Source organism: Erpetoichthys calabaricus, chromosome 1 (genome assembly GCF_900747795.2).
Source record: "Erpetoichthys calabaricus chromosome 1, fErpCal1.3, whole genome shotgun sequence".
Classification (NCBI taxonomy): Eukaryota; Metazoa; Chordata; class Cladistia; order Polypteriformes; family Polypteridae; genus Erpetoichthys; species Erpetoichthys calabaricus.
Genome location: NC_041394.2, coordinates 54,897,579 through 54,917,211, shown reverse-complemented (window position 1 = coordinate 54,917,211; position 19,633 = coordinate 54,897,579). Strand labels below are relative to the sequence as shown.

The 19,633-nt window shown below is 39.7% G+C and overlaps 1 protein-coding gene across 3 annotated transcripts in view; it reads left to right on the top strand.

The window, feature by feature from the left end:
• Positions 1-9,427: 9,427 nt before the first annotated feature.
• Positions 9,428-19,633, top strand: part of rnf122 (ring finger protein 122) — a 122,719-nt gene continuing 112,513 nt past the window's right edge. For all 3 annotated transcript variants that reach the window (XM_028799707.2, XM_028799695.2, XM_051928436.1), the window contains exon 1: positions 9,428-9,778. In XM_028799707.2, the coding sequence (XP_028655540.1) occupies positions 9,754-9,778 (25 nt within the window). In that variant the 5' untranslated portion in view covers positions 9,428-9,753. The remainder of the gene's footprint in view (positions 9,779-19,633) is intronic.

Below are 19,633 nucleotides of genomic sequence, written 5' to 3'. Positions count from 1 at the left end.
AAAGCCAAACAATTTCTACATACTTCTGTCATATCACCTATGTCCATAAATTCAATCTCTTTTTGCTTTTACCTTTTCGTCAATATCCCATGTTTGAAATTACATCGTGACAACGCAACGTGTAACTGCCTGTGAGTGAATATCATTTCTTTCTCTCTACACGAACTGTGTCTGACAATAGCATTCACACAAATGAGAAATGATTGAACCGTGTGCGTGGATGTAAATGTTTTAGATGTGGGCAGGGCTTTTCCAAATCTCTTTGCATAAAGTCTTGTCTCACAGGGCTTGAAATTTTCACTTTCACCAAACAACAAATCTTTTAATTCTCGTGGACAGGGCCGGATTAAGGTGGGTGCTATTGATGCTGCAGCATTAGGCCCATTCCTGAAATAGTCCCAGATGAAAACAGACGAGTGAGTGTTGAATGCACATGCACCAATGATGGCGAGAAAAAATAGGCCTTTTTTCCGCTGCAGCATCAGGCCCAATTTCGTCTTAATCCAGCCCTGCTCGTGGATACGTCTCTTCATTGTGAAGAAACACTGCTTTTCCCTTATGGCAACATGACAACATTAGACAACCTACAAGTCTCCGACTTAAAGTTTAAATCCGAACAATATATTCAATCTCTTTTTGCTGTTCTGTTATTTCACTGAGTAATAATTTCCGTTTGTTTGCGCTAATGCAATATTTACTATCATTTTTTTGAGACTTTTGAATTTCGTACTTCCATAATCTCTAACCTGCTCTGCATGTGTATCGCGCCAGCGTTTCTGAATTCTTTACGACGTTCTACTTTGTCATCTACTCTTTGTCTTTTATTTCTGGCCCCGGGCGTGGTTAAATCTCTTGGCACAAAGTCTCATCTTGCAGGATGTGAAAGTGTGTCTCTTCAAAAGATCGCGTCTTGTCACAGGATAAAAAGTCTTGTCTCTCAAGATTTTTTTATTATAATAGAGAGATTTGCTCATTGTTGTTCTTAATACACTTTTTTCCACAAGGGAAGAAAATGAATCATTTATCTTAAAATAGTGTTTTATTTCTGAGCTTTCAACACTTACCAGATGTCATCATCAGAGGAATCAAAGCCAATACATAGCAAATGAGGAAGGGAGAGTTAGGTGGGTGTAAGAGGAGTGGATTAGCAAGGTGGGGTTTGGTCTTAAAGTCTGTTTATTATCTGGATGTTCTTCTTTTTAAGTCTGCATATGCTGGGTTCATGTCCAAGTGTCTGTTAATGGCATGTTGATTTGATAGCCATGATTCACCTAGCTCTCTGGCACTCTTAATATTTACTCTGAATCTTACTTGCACTGTGACTCTTCTCCTTTAAAGACTTTTAATCTTCTGGTCATAATTTTGCAACTTTGAGAATTATCTCATTCTTCCTCCTTGAGACCATTAAAGACACCAGTAATAATCCTGGAGGATGCAGGGGAATGCACTGTCTGTTATCAGCTCTCATTCCAAACAACTACAGTGTTAACAGTTTCTGTTGATACTAAAGGGGCTTTTTTAGGTTTTGCTGAAGTCAAAATTGCTGATCAGCACAGTCCAGTTCCTGTCTGGTTAAAAAGGGTTTTTTAAAAATAACAGGACTCTCACTACAACATGTGCCACAGTATCAAGAGATTTAGAAGTGACATGGAGACAGGCCCAGGAGATGACATATGGTGTGAAATTCTGATAGACCCTAAAGCTACTGTAACCTAAAGAAGGGACCTAAAAACTTGCGTCAAGCCTGCAAGGACTTACTTTATACATTTGACCTCGAGCAGCCACGTAAGCAGCTGCCTATACAAGCTTAACAGAAATCAACAAAAAAGAACAAGCAAATGAAATGACACAAATAATAATTTCTCTCACAACAATAATGAAAAAATCCAAAATGTACAAAATTTTGTTAAGTGACTAAAATGACATAATAGTTTATTGATTAACGATTTATATTTGTTATTTTCTGAGTATGAACCAATCACTTTTTTGTTAATTTATTAATATTCTTGTCTTATATTATTAGTCTTAATCAATAAACCATTATGTCATTAACTAAGACTAATAATATAAGACGAATATTAATAAATTAACAAAAAAGTGATTGGTTCATACTCAGAAAATAACAAATATAAATCGTTAATCAATAAACTATTACGTCATTAACTAACGATTTATATTTGTTATTTTCTGAATATGAACTGATCACTTTTTTGTTATTTTATTAATATTCTTGTCTTATATTATTAGTCTTAGTTAATGACATAATAGTTTATTGATTAACGATTTATATTTGTTATTTTCTGAGTATGAACCAATCACTTTTATTTTGTTAATTTATTAATATTCTTGTCTTATATTATTAGTCTTAGTTAATGACATAATAGTTTATTAACAATTTATATTTGTTATTTTCTGAGTATGAACCAATCACTTTTATTTTGTTAATTTATTAATATTCTTGTCTAATATTATTAGTCTTAGTTAATGTGTTCACAGGGTGCAAATCCCTGATGAAACAAACACAAGTTTCCTTCACTGAGGCCTTGAGATGAAAACCCTCTCCTAGACCGTCAGTGTCCATTAACCGTCAGGGCCACCCATTACACATTGGAACAGCTCTCCTTGTGCTAGCGCGTAGTGTTCTTCCCCAGCACCATGTGTCATGGCGCATTTTGAAATCACAATGTCAGTTACGCACCTTCAGTTTTAACAGCATTTCGTAGCTTTTCTGTTTTGTTATAATTAATCTACAGTACATTGTTATGGGCGATAAACGTAAGTGTGTGGTGTTGGAATTGTCACAAAAAAACTAAAGTTATTACATGTTTACGAAACAGCGAAAGTGCTTTGCATATTGTTCAAGAGTATTTCTTGTCATTTCATCCATATACAGTAGTACAGCATACAGTGAAATGAAACAATGTTCCTCCAGGACCATAGTGCTACATAGAACACAGGACAATGAAGAATCCACGACACATAACATAAAGACACATAATATATAACAAGGTGCATGCAAAATGTGCAAACATGTGCAACACTGCAGAACAGAACACATATATCAGATATCAGTCCGGTCCATGAGTGTTCAGGAGTCTGACTGCTTGGGGGAAGAAACTGTTACACATTCTGGTGGTGAGGGCCCGAATGCTTCGCTACCCTTTTTCCCAATGGCAGGAGTGTCAATAGTGAATGTGAAGGGTGTGTTGGATCATTCACAATTCTGGTGGCTTTGCGGATGCAGCGTGTGGGGTAAATGTCCATGATGGAGGGAAGAGAGACACCGATGATCTTCTCAGCTGTCTTCACTATCTGTTGTGTGCTTCCATTTACGGAGTAGGAAGAACAACAGTGAATGACTAAATTGAAAAACGTGTCGAAAATAAACCCACTGACAGTAATGTTATTGTGTATTAATGTTAATGTTCTTCTGTATTGTAATTTCCTTTTTAAATTCGGTTATGCTTTCTTAATATATTGTGACATGTAGGCAGCTTGTGGTGTGCCTTGCAGGAGCAGAAAGGGCAGAATGCTGTGTAAGTGATGGGCCTGGGTGAAGAGCTCCTGTTCTGTGAGGGGCTCTTTGGAGATGAGTGGCAGGAGAAGTTAGGAGAAAAAGGAAGGCGAGGCAGAAGAAAATTTTGAGTAGGGAGTCTTCTGTCTGATTGCGTCCTTTGTTCTCTGTTTATGTTCCTTTTTTATGTCTTCTTTATGTCATTTAAAGTGTTTTTCAGATGTTTACTGTCTGTATTTATGTTTTGTTTCTAAAATTTCATGTTTGTGTAAATTAGCTTCTGTATATCGACATGTGTTCTGTTATGTTCCGAGTGCATTGTGGGTCTGTCTCTGTGTGGAGCAACCCCTAGCGCTATAAAGTCTGAGGAGAGTCACTGGTCAAATGCGGCCTATTTGAATGCACTTGGTGGGCTTGGTGAGTTTTAGTGATTATTATCATTGTGCCTTTTTTGTGGACTTACTGGATTTGGACCACCTGCTCCGTTTTTTTCTACTTCTCTTCTGGATTTGTGTTTTTGGGACTTGTTAGCCTTGGATTGCCTGTGTTGTTTCGACAAAAATCCTGTTGTGCCTTTTCTGTTCATCCGAGCTTCCTTGTGCCACAGAGCATTTTGTATAATAAACTATTTTTATTTATAAAGGTTCTTCATCTGCTCTTAATGTCTGCAAGCTGAAGGTTGATGGATCCTTCCACTTGTTGATGCTTTTTTGGAACTTTTGTGTCATGACCTTGGGAGTACATTAGCATAAAGGTTATGCTCTACTTGACTTTATTACCCTTCTTCAGTTTACCTCTCTGTCAAGATGCTCATGTAACCTGTGTGTGTGTGTGCGAGACCATCAATTATGTTGTCTGTTAGGCTTTTTCTCTGAATTCACTGTCGTAATCTTCATTATTTATTTATCTGGTTTGTACAACGCTATATACTGTATACCCTGCCGTTCTTTCTTATATTCTGTAAGTGGGAAAGGCGCTATATAAATAAAATGTATTATTATTAAGCAGGGACTTAATGACACCAACGTTTGTTATTATTGAAGAAAATAGCATAAGAGCTGTTCTTTTTAACATTTATATTTCTCTTTATATACAGTACTGTGCAAAAGTTTTAGGCAGGTGTGAAAAAAATGCTGTAAACAAAGAATGCTTTCAAAAAATGGAAGTGTTAATCATTTATTTTCATCAATCAACAAAATGCAGTGAATGAACAAAAGAGAAATCTAAATCAAATCAATATTTGGTGTGACCACCCTTTGCCTTCAAAACAGCATCAATTCTTCTAGGTACACTTGCACACAATTTTTGAAGGAACTCAGGAAACATGAAATGCATTATTTCACTACACCGTTTTAAGTGGATTGTGTGCACCGCCATTTCATACTTTTTGTTTGGCCTGGATCATAATGCTACAAGCCATTTGAAGTGGGAAGTCAGAATTTGAGTTTGGAATTTTCAATTGAAATGCCCCCTTAGGTCGGATTTCCACTTTGGAAACTCAGAGATGGTCTGTCAAGTCCAAATTTACTCAACTTCAGATCATGACGTCAACTCAAAATGGCAACATACACTGTGAACTTTAGTGAGAGCTGTAGCATTATACTGTTTATTAGCACTTCTGTCTATTTGTGTTTCATTAAATTAGTTGTACACACAGTACTGTCCAACCTCTATCTGTGGACATGTTTGTACAGTGTTTGGACATGTGAAATACCGTGTAATGTGTTATTATCAACTGCTATTTATTTTGATGGACAAGCACAACAAAAGTGTTCCTGGATGTGTCCACTTGGGTGTGACGTCATTGCCAGCTCTGACATCTGACTTCTAAGCTAAATGCAACAAGTTGTTACTAGGTAGGGTCAACAGGAAGTATGCAGGATGTGACATCAGCAGGTCATAGCTATAAAGGTCAGCATCATATACTTCCTGATTGCCCAAATTCTTGAATATTCAAACAAATACTTGACTGTTCATTGATTTATCTTTCGTGGTACTCTAACTACAAATTCTTTTCCATTTTCACTATGATATTGTCTCTTTTTCTGGTTTGTTGATTTTACCAATTTCTGTCCTCTCTCTTCATTTTTGGTATAACATTTATAGCTAGTTTGAAAGATTTGTTGACAATCTGGTGTTGACACTGACACTTCAAGTCCATCTCCCAATTTTATTAATACATTTTTACTATAAAGTGGATCCTTTTTCCACCTTTGAGCAAACAAATTTGCCCAGAAAAAAATGCAAGGAGCCCCAGACATATCACCCACTACTTTATGTGATTCTCCTTGAGTTCTTTTGTGTAATTTTTTGACTATCTTCTACTAAAGTCTCTTTTAAAGGAAAAAATTCAATTTAAACTTTTTTGAAAGTGAGTCATTGTGTAAAAAAGCCTTTTTTTCAGGTACCCTCAATTACTTTGAAATGAGCTAGAGATCGGGTCATAAATATGTGTATTAAACATTATTTTAAATTGTTCACAAAACTTTGCCAATAAATTACCATTTTGATTTGTTCTTCTTTGTATTTGTAACGGCCGACCCCTTACCCAGCCGGTAGCTACACCTCCAAGACCTGTGGCCTGGATAAATAACTGAGATGAATCTTCTATCAAGCCGTACCTCTAACAAATAAACTTTTCCCCACATGTAAACATAAGCACAAAAGAAAAGCAGATATGTAAAAATAAGCGAATATATTAAAACAGAACACAACAAAACACTATTGCACATACCCCATGTAGAATATACAGGTGCTGGTCATAAAATTAGAATATCATGACAAAGTTGATTTATTTCAGTAATTCCATTCAAAAAGTGAAACTTGTATATTAGATTCATTCATTACACACAGACTGATGTATTTCAAATGTTTATTTCTTTTAATGTTGATGATTATAACTGACAACTAATGAAAGTCCCAAATTCAGTATCTCGGAAAATTAGAATATCAATTAAGACCAATGCAAAAAAAGGATTTTTAGAAATGTTGGCCAACTGAAAGTTATGAACATGAAAAGTATGAGCATGTACAGCACTCAATATTTAGTTGGGGCTCCTTTGGCCTGAATTACTGCAGCAATGCGGCGTGGCATGGAGTCGATCAGTCTGTGGCACTGCTCAAGTGTTATGAGAGCCCATGTTGCTCTGATAGTGGCCTTCAGCTCTTCTGAATTGTTGGGTCTGGCGTATTGCATCTTCTTCTTCACAATACCCCATAGATTTTCTATGGGGTTAAGGTCAGGCGAGTTTGCTGGCCAATCAAGAACAGGGATACCATGGTCCTTAAACCAGGTACTGGTAGCTTTGGCACTGTGTGCAGGTGCCAGGTCCTGTTGGAAAATGAAATCTGCATCTCTATAAAGTTCATCAGCAGCAGGAAGCATGAAGTGCTCTAAAACTTCCTGGTAGACGGCTGCGTTGACCTTGGACATCAGAAAACACAATGGACCAACACCAGCAGATGACATGGCACCCCAAACCATCACTGACTGTGGAAACTTTACACTGGACCTCACGCAAAGTGGATTCTGTGCCTCTCCTCTCTTCCTCCAGACTCTGGGACCTTGATTTCTAAAGGAAATGCAAAATTTACTTTCATCAGAAAGCAGCAGTCCAGTCCTCTTTGTCTTTAGCCCAGGCGAGACGCTTCTGACGCTGTCTCTTGTTCAAGAGTGGCTTGACACAAGGAATGCGACAGCTGAAACCCAAGTCTTACATACGTCTGTGCGTAGTGGTTCTTGAAGCACTGATTCCAGCTGCAGTCCACTCTTTGTGAATCTCCCCCACATTTTTGAATGGGTTTTGTTTCACAATCCTCTCCAGGGTGCGCTTATCCCTATTGCTTGTACACTTTTTTCTACCACATCTTGTCCTTCCCTTCGCCGCTCTATTAATGTGCTTGGACACAGAGCTCTGTGAACAGTCAGCCTCTTTAGCAATGACCTTTTGTGTCTTGCCCTCCTTGTGCAAGGTGTCAATGGTCATCTTTTGGACAACTGTCAAGTCAGCAGTCTTCCCCATGATTGTGTAGCCTACAGAACTAGACTGAGAGACCATTTAAAGGCTTTTGCAGGTGTTTTGAGTTAATTAGCTGATTAGAGTGTGGCACCAGGTGTCTTCAATATTGAACCTTTTCACAATATTCTAATTTTCCAAGATACTGAATTTGGGACTTTCATTAGTTGTCAGTTATAATCATCAAAATTAAATAAACATTTGAAATACATCAGTCTGTGTGTAATGAATGAATCTAATATACAAGTTTCACTTTTTGAATGGAATTACTGAAATAAATCAACTTTGTCATGATATTCTAATTTTATGACCAGCACCTGTATATGTATATCCCTCCACCAGTTCAATACCGTGACAACACTATAATATATATATATATATATATATATATATATATATATATATATATATATATACTGTATATATATATACATACACACACACAATGACAAACCCTCCCTTGCCCCAGTAACATATAACGAACACAAAACACAGCAATGAATGAACACGGAAAATGGCAATGATATAGAACTTGAGTCCGAGTGTACAACTGTCCTGAATGCGGATGACTGGTCAACAGATAAGAGATGCGTTTGCATTTCCCGGAATAAATGGAGCAACCTCACCGTGAATCCTCGGCTTGTGGTGGATGATGTACTCCGACCCCGGGGTCTCTGGTGATGAGGGAATTGAAGTCAGTCCGGCAGAATGAAAACAAACTGGATACAAAGTGCGAAGTGGAAAACAGCAGGTAAACTTGGTTCGTAGTTGTAAAGTGAAATCTCCGTCTCTCACCTCTTTTTTTTTTCTCCTGTTCCCTCAGTCCTGTGCCGGATGTAATTGATTGATTAAAAACAGGTGCTTTCCATCTTGGGGCTGCGGTCTCTTTCCATCATCCGCCCCCCCTGAATTTACGGGGAGGACATTTACTGACGCACACATAAACAGCAAACGGGACGATGGAAACAAAATGCACTCAGTACTAACACTGACAACACATTTACTATGTAGCCCCGCTACATATTAGTATTTGTGATGTGTATCTGAAGAGGTTGTTGTTGTTTGTTATTTGAGCTTCTATCTATCTATCTATCTATCTATCTATCTATCTATCTATCTATCTATCTATCTATCTATCTATCATATCTTATTTAAAGGATGCACTTATAACTAGTGGCGGCTCTGCATTAACGGTACGTGGGACATATGCCAAGCCTTTACAGTGTAAGAAATGTGCTTTACATCTCTTCTTTATTTTCCTGCGCTTTGGAAGCCTTTTGCTTCGTCTTTTATCCTAGTAACTCTGTCAGGACTATCATTGCTGTCAGCATGTTTCTATGGACTTCATTTTCATTATAACTTTTGAAGACTCTTCCTAACACACACCAGTATGTGGTCATCTGTACGTTTTGAATTGCCTTGAACCTGAATAATTTTCTTATGTCCTTTGTTATTTTGCGCTTGTTGTTAACTGTATTCCTGTGCGCTCTGTGAAAGGCGCTATATAAGATGAGTTACTGCAGTCTAACGTATTTGTAATCGCTATATACATCTTGTGGGTTGGAAATGCTACTATTGTGCCCGTTCAACGGACGATTCTCTCTCAGCACCTTTCCTTAACAAATTCTCCTTTCTAGTGATATTTATCCCCATCGAATTACCGAATTGATTCGTTCGCTGCAAGAAGGATGCCGGTTGCCAGTAAATCAAGCGCCAAGTCTTCTAGATTATCTATTGCCAGCCTTGAGATTACTTACGCGCGGCTCTAATGTATGTACACAAATGGGCTGGACAGATTTTTAAGCAGGCAGTGTGAGCGTTTGTCGGCGATTGGCGGAAGGCGCTGTCAATCACGAGCGGGGGTGGTACTTGTATTAGTGCGTGTGCTTTTTGTTGCTTTGTATCATTCGCGATGTAGCCGAGTGCAGGATGCATCCACGCGGACTGTGATCTACAGCAGAACGTCTATGAACTTGTAATGAATTACATGCATGCAGATGTTGTATCGTCCTTTATGTAGAAACATTGTGGACAACATAAGAAGACGTTTTTGTTTTTCTCCTTCGGATTCGGTTTGATGCTAGTACAACTGGGAATCAGTTACCAGCAGAGAATGTGTTTTTAATTTCTTCATACCTTAGACTTGGTTCACGTCTCGACTCTCTGGATGGTGTGTACTTCAGGTCGCGTTTTGCGAAGGACGCTGTCCGCTCAGTACTATTGATGCACTCTTTCCAGAGGTGTAACGGTAAGTAGAGTAGCCGTCTTCGCCGACAGCCGGGGTGCTTCTCATTGCTACTTTTATTTTGGCATTTTCCGAGTGGTGCGTGGGCGCTGAACGGCTTCCTTCTTTCCATCGTGACGACAACGTCAAGTTCATCGCTGAAGGGGGGGGGGGGGGGGGGGGGGTGATCGTGACGGAAACAAAGCCTGAACGAACGGTCATTGTCTTTGTGAAATGAGCGACCCTCGGAGGGTCTGCGGTTATACACCTTTAGCGCGCGTCACGGGTGGTACGAGCGCAGGGCTTCGTTTAAGGTTCGCTGTACAAAACACGTTTATTGATACCACTCCCTTTAAAATAACTAGACCTTTTTCTTTTAATCGTTCCCATTCATTCGGTGAATTATTTCGTCTGCAGCTGTTAGAGCTGACATTCGTGATCTGTCCCTTATTTATTTTCTCTCTCATTACACACTTTAACAAACACTTCACTTTTTATCCACTGTTACTGTAATTAATTGTAAGCTCGATGTTGTCTATTTTAAAACACGTTTTATTACAAAAAAATCACTGGTTCTATTCTTTTTTCTCTATATGTTTCTCCCGCTTTTAACGTTTTCAGACGCATTTTCCAGTTACAATTTACCCAAGTAGAGATAACTCACCGCAACAGGGGTCTGTCTCCGAAGTGGTGGCCGCATACGCATTATGTTTTAATGTTTTTACTTTATACCAAATATACAGAGTCTTCATTTAGACTCGCGCACGTATAAAATGTGTTTTTACTTTATACCAAATATATAGAGTCTTCATTTAGACTCGCGCACGTATAAAATGTATATGATTACTAACAGTTAATGACTGACATATACTGTAATTTTGATTTCTGGGTTATTATAAGGCAGATTCTCATTCTAGTGACCTGGAAATAATTCTTGTTAATGTTACTTACGTTTTAGTTCAGAGGTTCGCCAACTAAGAGTATTATTAGTAATTTTGGTTTAGTGGATTAAGTGCTGATATGGGGACAACAACTCCATCCACCCTTTTTCAGAACCCATTTTTTCCTATTAAAGGGTTGCAGGTAGTATGTCCCGCAGAATTTGGTACAAGCCAGAAATCAGTTCATGGCAGAGAACACTCCATCTATCCACTTGCCAATTAACCTAATCGGAATGTCTTTAGGAGGTGACAGAAAACAAGATGACCCATAAAGAAACACAATGCAAACTACAGACAGACAGAGATCAGGGTGAAAGCTGAACCTATGTCCCTGCTGTTGGGAGACAGTAACAGTCACCATGCACCACTTAACCTGCTTCCTTATGTCCACAAAGGAGCTTCTTGCCTATTTAGCATTCCTGTTGAGCTGTTTCTGCAGTCATTGGAGGCCAGCATTGTAAGCAGTTCTTTCTGTAAGATACACTTTATTCATGGTTACTATATTTTAAATCACAAAGTACCCAATCACTTACATTTTAAGGAAGCGTTTAAAAATAAATTCTATTGATGGTAATTAGGGGTAGCAGTCACATTATTATTGTTACTTGTAAAAAAAAACAAAAAAACATTCAAAGCTGATCATTTATTATCCTCTAAAAAGTGCCAAACAAGAATATCGCTTAGAAATGATAAGACTGAGTACAATGTTAAAAGACACCAAGCTGCGCAGACACCCATTCATCTGTCCACATTCCAAACTTGATGTTTCCACTAAAGAATTGCAAATAAAAAATCCAATCCCACTGGAGACAAGACAAGAAAAGAATCTCTAGGAATGATATGAGTTACACAAATATCATTATTAAAATAAATAAATATATTGTTAAAATGAACAAATATACATGTGTCACCAGCAATATGATAGGGGTTTAAGAGGTTAAGAAGTGAATTATTCTGTTAATTGAATATTGGGCTACAGATAGACACATTGGACAATCCTGTCTAAATCAAAAGCCCACGGCTGCAGCCGCCTTCTGAACTTTGGGGTGCACAATGCAGTATCTTAAGGTTTATGCTTCAGACCCCACACTTTCTCACCCGGAGCTGGTTATTTCACCTGGCTATTCACTGAATGATGGAAGAAACTGCACTGAACATTTAGGATTTGTATCTTTCTTTTAATGAAAGCAGGCCAGTGTACTCCAGGAATCTCACTGGAGGTGGTGGTGAAAAGCAGATGATGGCACAATTACAGGCCATCCTGACTAATGCTGTCCATTCCCATTAGCCACTGGTTCTTTAGAGGCTATAGGCTGGGACGTCATACCAGAGATGTCGCTTCAGTCCACAGCTATGGCTTTCTCTGCGACTGAAACTGCAAGTGCTCTGCTTATAAGAGATACATTTGTACTTTATTTCATAATTGTAAAGCATCTTGGGATAGGGTTTTATATAATTAGTGGCAGTCTTGGTACAGAAGAAGGCGTTACTTTAAAATGTTACTTGTGAGTAGTGTTCTGGGATATAGATTTATTCTTGGTTTTTACTGTTTGCACTTAGTGTGCATTTTATGGTCTGGTTTGCTGCTGGAGCAGATGAATGATCTACTGTCTACTGTGTTGCCACTTTGTTAGGAACACCTACCCAATAATTTGTTCATCCTCCATTTGCTTTTACAGCAGCCTCATCCAATTCTGGAAAACACAGAAAAATGCCGTGTGATGCTGAGATTAGCGTTCTTGCAGTTGTTATATTATAAATTATCATGGGTTGGATTTTTACTTCTAGTAGCTTCTCCCACCTCATTCCAATGGCCTTCAGTCTGATCGAGATCAGGTGCTGTAACTGGGGAAGGTCCTGTATTACGCTGAATGTACAGCTCTGTTCCCTGACTTTCCTACCCATGTACCGTGGCGTATTTTCTCACTTGGAGATGCTGTTGCCCTGAAGTGGGGCACCTAATTACCATGATATTTCAGAATTTTCTCGTAATTAATTTGTCCCATGAAAGCATACCCCACACTTACACCCTGCCACCACTAGCCTACATTGTTGACCTGAAGCAGGATGGATCAATGGGCTTCTATTTTTTTTTTTTCACCTTATACTGATTCTCACATCTTCAATATCATCCATCCATCCATTTTCCAACCCGCTGAATCCGAACACAGGGTCACGGGGGTCTGCTGGAGCCAATCCCAGCCAACACAGGGCACAAGGCAGGAACCAATCCTGGGCAGGGTGCCAACCCACCGCAGATCTTCAATATCACTTGTCTACAAAAAATAATTTTTGTTTGCTTCTGGGAACTTCAGAGCATCTCATTATTAAGTTTTTTACACTGATTTCATATATGAAATTGGAATTAAGCTAGCACATCAGGTTTTTGAAAAACTCATCATTGACATTTTGATACTTTTGAATATCAACATGATATCTGGAGTTTGGACTATGTCCTGCCAAAATTGTTTTGATGCGTTTTTTTCTGAAAACAAACCAGAAGACAATACCAGAGACACGTTAAAGTATATTTATGTCAATTTACCTCAATATAAAAGTAAGGTCAGCATGCCCAAAAGTGTTGGAGGCATTCGTTTTTGCGCTTGTACTGCACATCCGTCTCTCTTTGCAAGAACCACCAGTAGTCACTCATCTTGCTCGGAGTGAATTTTCCCCCGATATCAGTTTTCCATCACCTTTATATCTTGATGAAGTCTTTCCCCACGCTCATCTCTGACATCACCCAGATTTGGTGGAAAAAAGTCGAGATGAGAATGTAAAAAATGCGTCTTCAGTGACATCCTGGCTTCTGTAAGCTAATATACTTTCAGCAGGTTCTCCATAAGCTCAGCATTATTCTCAGCTCTGTGACTGCCGAGAAAATTCTGGACAACCTGCACGAGTTAGGGTGCTGATTCAGTTGGCTTCAGTTTCCTTTTGAACTCATCGTCAAGCATCAGTTCACGGATTTCAGGAAGAACAAAAACACCTTCCTTAATTTTGGGGTCACTTTTCTCGAGACCAAACTTATTTCTTAAATGCTGAAATGCATTGCCGTTTCTGTTCATCCCCTTAACAAAATTTTCAAAGTAATGGTGAATCTAACAAACAAAATATCAGTCAGTCAGCCATTATCCAACCCGCTATATCCTAACTACACGGTCACGGGGGTCCGCTGGAGCCAATCCCAGCCAACAGAGGGCGCAAGGCAGGAAACAAATCCCTGGGCAGGGTGCCAGCCCACCACAGGGCACACACTAGGGACAATTTAGGATCGCAAGTGCACCTAACCTGCATGTCTTTGGACTGTGGGAGGACACCGGAGAACCAGGAGGAAACCCACGCAGACACGGGGAGAACATGCAAACTCCACACAGGGAGGACCCAGGAAGTGAACCCAGGTCTCCTTACTGTGAGGCAGCAGCGCTACCACTGCGCCACCGTGCTGCCCACGAACAAAATGTCCTGAAATGCAATGTTACAGTATGTTTAACAGTAAAACCTTGCTCTACTGCACCGTCATGTCATTATACTTTAGAGTCATATAAGACCTGGTAATCAGTAACAAATATTTTTTCTGCTAATTAAAAATTGATAATTTTTTAAATAAAATTAATAATGACAAGGTAAACAATTCACAGCTGTTAGTAACGTGTGGCAAATTCTTTTATCTCAATGGCATCCTTAGTGGAATTACCGTTATTTATCAAAATGGTTATCCGCCTTTACTGTCCAGTCACCCTATTTGTCCAAGACCTGGAACATCATAACTAAACAACGGGACGTGGTGGACGAAAACGGTTTTCAGATTTGGAGTCAGCAAGTGAAACCTGTTAATATAAAGGTGAAAGACTCCCAGTAGCAAAATGCTTGTTGACCAGTGTAGTCACCAGGAACTGTGATTCCTTATATGGCTATGTCCACACTAATACGTTGGCATTTCAAAATGCAGACATTAATCTTTGTTTTTCCTTTTCATCCACACTTCTCTGGTGTTTTTAATATTCCAAAATGAAGACTTTTGAAAGCAATCTTCAGAGGCATATAACTGTGGAAACAGTGTAGTTTGAAAATGTACACTTTAATTGGTTTGTGCATATTATGTGGTCTTTTCCTAATTGGATACAGCTCATTACAATGTTTCATTCCCCGATTGGTCACCCTTCATGGAAGAAAACCGTATTCAAACATAGCAGGCACAGAAGAGTCGTTTTCACTGGAACTTGTTGTGTTGCTCATCTGTATGTATCTAAATGACATTTTTCAGTTTGAATGCTACATACTTGTGCAAAACGCAAATAATTTATTGATTGCTACAGTTTTGCAATAAATCCTGTGGCCGGCCAGTGGCATATCCATCCCTTCAAGGAGGACACTTCCTTTTCCTGTTTCCAGCAATACATGCAGGTAGTAGAATGTCAATATCATGTGTCTTTGGTCGTTTTACTGTGGGCTGAAATACTTTCATAAATAATTTGAAAACACTAGTGGATACAGAGATTCAAAATGCTGCTTTTTATATAAAAATGTAGTGATGTAGACGCTGCTTATGTGATTCTTTTTCTAATCGTGTAATGTCCTGTTTTTGTGTTCCTTATCCCACGTCAAGTACGCCTGTTTGTTTTTCGAACAGGACTATGAATTTTCAGTTGCCATATTCATCCATGATAAAGTATGTTGTGCATTCAGACAGGCCCTGCCGTTAACTGACAGGTTGTGGCCCTTCACGTTGTGTCAGTCTCATCAGGCCTTTGTGACAACAGTTCTCCTCTTAGATGATGGCCTCCTTGTATATTTATGCTGGCATTTTTGGCCCCAGCTACAACAGAAAGACGTGTAAACGTTTAGTTTTGTTCACACTCATGGTTCTACCTGCTTTAAATAGCATTGTCACTCAGTTAGGTGAAGAGGGCTGGTGTACCTACCAAAACTTTCACCTTTGGTACCAGCTGTTGATTAAGGAATATACAGTGCATCCGGAAAGTATTCACAGCGCATCACTTTTTCCACATTTTGTTATGTTACAGCCTTATTCCAAAATGGATTAAATTCTTATTTTTCCTCAGAATTCTACACACAACACCCCATAATGACAAAGTGAAAAAAGTTTGAGATTTTTGCTAATTTATTAAAACTAAAAAAATTGAGAAAGCACATGTACATAAGTATTCATAGCCTTTGCCATGAAGCTCAAAATTGAGCTCAGGTGCATCCTGTTGCCCCTGATCATCCTTGAGATGTTTCCGCAGCTTAATTGGAGTCCACCTGTGGTAAATTCAGTTGACTGGACATGATTTGGAAAGGCACACACCTGTCTATATAAAGGTCCCACAGTTGACAGTTCATGTCAGAGCACAAACCAAGCATGAAGTCAAAGGAATTGTCTGTAGACCTCCGAGACAGGATTGTCTCGAGGCACAAATCTGAGGAAGGTTACAGAAAAATTTCTGCTGCTTTGAAGGTCCCAATGAGCACAGTGGCCTCTATCATCCGTAAGTGGAAGAAGTTCAAAACCACCAGGACTCTTCCTAGAGCTGGCCAGCCATCTAAACTGAGCGATCGGGGGAGAAGGGCCTTAGTCAGGGAGGTGACCAAGAACCTGATGGTCACTCTGTCAGAGCTCCAGAGGTCCTCTGTGGAGAGAGGAGAACCTTCCAAAAGGACAACCATCTCTGCAGCAATCCACCAATCAGGCCTGTATGGTAGAGTGGCCAGACGGAAGCCACTCCTTAGTAAAAGGCACATGGCAGCCCACCTGGAGTTTGCCAAAAGGCACCTGAAGGACTCTCAGACCATGTCTGATGACACAAAGATTGAACTCTTTGGTGTGAATGCCAGGCGTCACGTTTGGAGGAAACCAGGCACCGCTCATCACCAGGCCAATACCATCCCTACAGTGAAGCATGGTGGTGGCAGCATCATGCTGTGGGGATGTTTTTCAGCAGCAGGGACTGGGAGACTAGTCAGGATAAAGGGATAGATGACTGCAGCAATGTACAGAGACATCCTGGATGAAAACCTGCTCCATAGTGCTCTTGACCTCAGACTGGGGCGACGGTTCATCTTTCAGCAGGACAACGACCCTAAGCACACAGCCAAGATATCAAAGGAGTGGCTTCAGGACAACTCTGTGAATGTCCTTGAGTGGCCCAGCCAGAGCCCAGACTTGAATCTGATTGAACATCTCTGGAGAGATCTTAAAATGGCTGTGCACCGACGCTTCCCATCCAACCTGAAGGAGCTTGAGAGGTGCTGCAAAGAGGAATGGGCGAAACTGGCCAAGGATAGGTGTGCCAAGCTTGTGGCATCATATTCAAAAAGACTTGAGGCTGTAATTGCTGCCAAAGGTGCATCGACAAAGTATTGAGCAAAGGCTGTGAATACTTATGTACATGGGATTTCTCAGATTTTTTATTTTTAATAAATTTGCAAAAACCTCAAGTAAACTTTTTTCACGTTGTCATTATGGGGTGTTATGTGTAGAATTCTGAGGAAAAAAATGAATTTAATCCATTTTGGAATAAGGCTGTAACATAACGAAATGTGGAAAAAGTGATGCGCTGTGAATACTTTCCGGATGCACTGTATGGTTTTTAGGCATTACCTATATTTAATCAGCTGATGGATTTTATAGAATTTAAATGTGTAAAAAAAAAAATAATTTCCGGAGCAGGAGTGCATGCATGTTAAGTGCCTTGCTCAGGGTTACAATATGAGTTACTAGGTGAAATTTTAATTAGCATCCATTCCATTGTCATTGTCACTAGGGCACACTGCTTAGCGAACACTTAGTCGGTCAACATAAAGTGACCACAAATAAATAATGTGCTGTGTGGCAGCAGTAGGCAGCACCAAGTAGATGCAGATACCTGCACTCCATGGGGTGAGTGCTTTGTACTTCACGTCACATCCGATTTTCATTAGCGTCTCGCTTCATTTCTGGAGAGAGCTAAATGTGAGAAAGGCTGCCTCAGATGTGTTATTGCCATAATGAGCTTCCAGTATTAAGTGGTAAACATGCATTAGCATACCCTTTGAAAAATTGTAAAAGCTTAATGGATTGCGGGGAAAAGGAAAAGTGAGAAGAAAGTGGGATAATTTTAAGGAAGGATAGTAATGTTAAAGAAAAGAAGAATTAGGAGAGCCATTTAAAGTAAACAGGAAAACAGAGGATTAAAATTTGACACTTACATTTATTGATCTGGCCATCCTTTCTCTAACCTGCTTATTCGAGTTCGGGTTTTAGGAGAGCTGGTGCTTATATGGGTCGCATCAGGTACAAGATGGTGACCAACCTTGGATGGGGTGCCTGTCCATTTCAGGGCACGCTCAGTCATACTGGGCCAGTGTTAATTATCAAATCACGTATGTCTTTGGGATGCGGATGGAGAACGGAACTATTACAGGAAAAACCCTGCATACGCATGGAAACTGTACACAGATAGTAAGCAGGCTGTGGAAATGTGAGGTCGCAGTGCTAACCACCGAAGTCCATTTTATTCCTTTGCCTTAATTTTGTAGCTTTGCCCTTTAGTCTACTCTAATTTACATTCAATAACTTGCATGTTTTATGCAAGTTGTAAATCAGAGGCAGCATCTTGGCTGTTTGTATAGGTGGTCTCATTCCTTTGGCCGCTACCTAAAGCTTGCGACCATATGTGATGATGGGGATATAAATTGACAAATAAAATGAAGTACTCCTCTGCAGACTTGGCTCTGGCTTCACCACCAGCATTTGGTTCGTGCGTCTGCTGTAAACAGCTGCGGGACAGATTTATCTAAAGGCTGATTTATACCTTTGCGTCAAGCCTACGCCCTAACAATGCATGTAGGCTGCACCGTCGAAAGCTTCCATACTTCTGTGTCACCATACGCCGATCAGGCACATGCATGAATGTTAGTTGGCTGTATTTGTAGCGCACAAGGAAGGTGAACGATCCATTAAAATGCAGGCAGTTTTTACTCTTCAGGATCAGAGCTCCATTTTGCTACACATTTTCTTTTGTAGCCAAACGTATTTGTCCCTCACAATCCTGCACTTTTTCATATATTTGCGGACTTCCAAAGAGAAACATGAATGGAAATGTGTTTCAGGAAACATGTAGCCAATCACAGTTGGAGAGCTCTGGGTAGGCTTTGCATCAATGCAATGTGTAGTGAGATTTTTGAGGAGGTGCACATCAGGGTACACAAAAGTTGCGCCGTACGTTACAGTGTGGGTTTGATTCAGAAGTATAAAGGCTGATTTATGCTTCTGTGTTCAGCCTACTCTGTAGTTATGCATGTAAGCTACGCTGTTGAAAATAGTTGATACTTCTGTATCATGCCACACCATGCTGCAGGCACATGACTGGACATTAGTTGCCGGGTGTTTATAACATAATAAGAAAAGTGAGTGATCCATTAAAATGCAGGTAGTATTTGCCCTCCAGGACCCAGTGCTTCTCTTGCTGCACATTTTATCTCATAGGTGAGTGTACTTGTCCCCTACATTTTTCCACTTTTTCATACATTCGCCAACCTCCAAGGCAGAAGACAAACAGAGAAGAGTTTTAAGGAAAGAAGTAGATACCAAACTGGTCAATCAGAGTCGTAAAGGTTTGCGCTGATGTGACGCATAGTCTCATTTTTGTTGAGATGTGTGTTGGCCTATGCTGGAAGCGACGTGGACAATGATGTAGGCTCGACACAGAAGTATAAATCAGCCTTAACACTCATCTTTCACTGTCACCTGTAAATAAGATCACCACGGCACTTAAATATGTCCACATAGGGCTGCTGCATTCTACTCTCCACTCAGAGAATAAACCACTTTAATCTGGAAGGACTCCATGACCTCTAATTTACACTTCGTGAAAGTGCATTCGGAGCAAACAAAGCTGTAATTCATTATCAAACCTAAAAACTGCTGACCAGAGTGAAATTAAGGCTGCAGTAC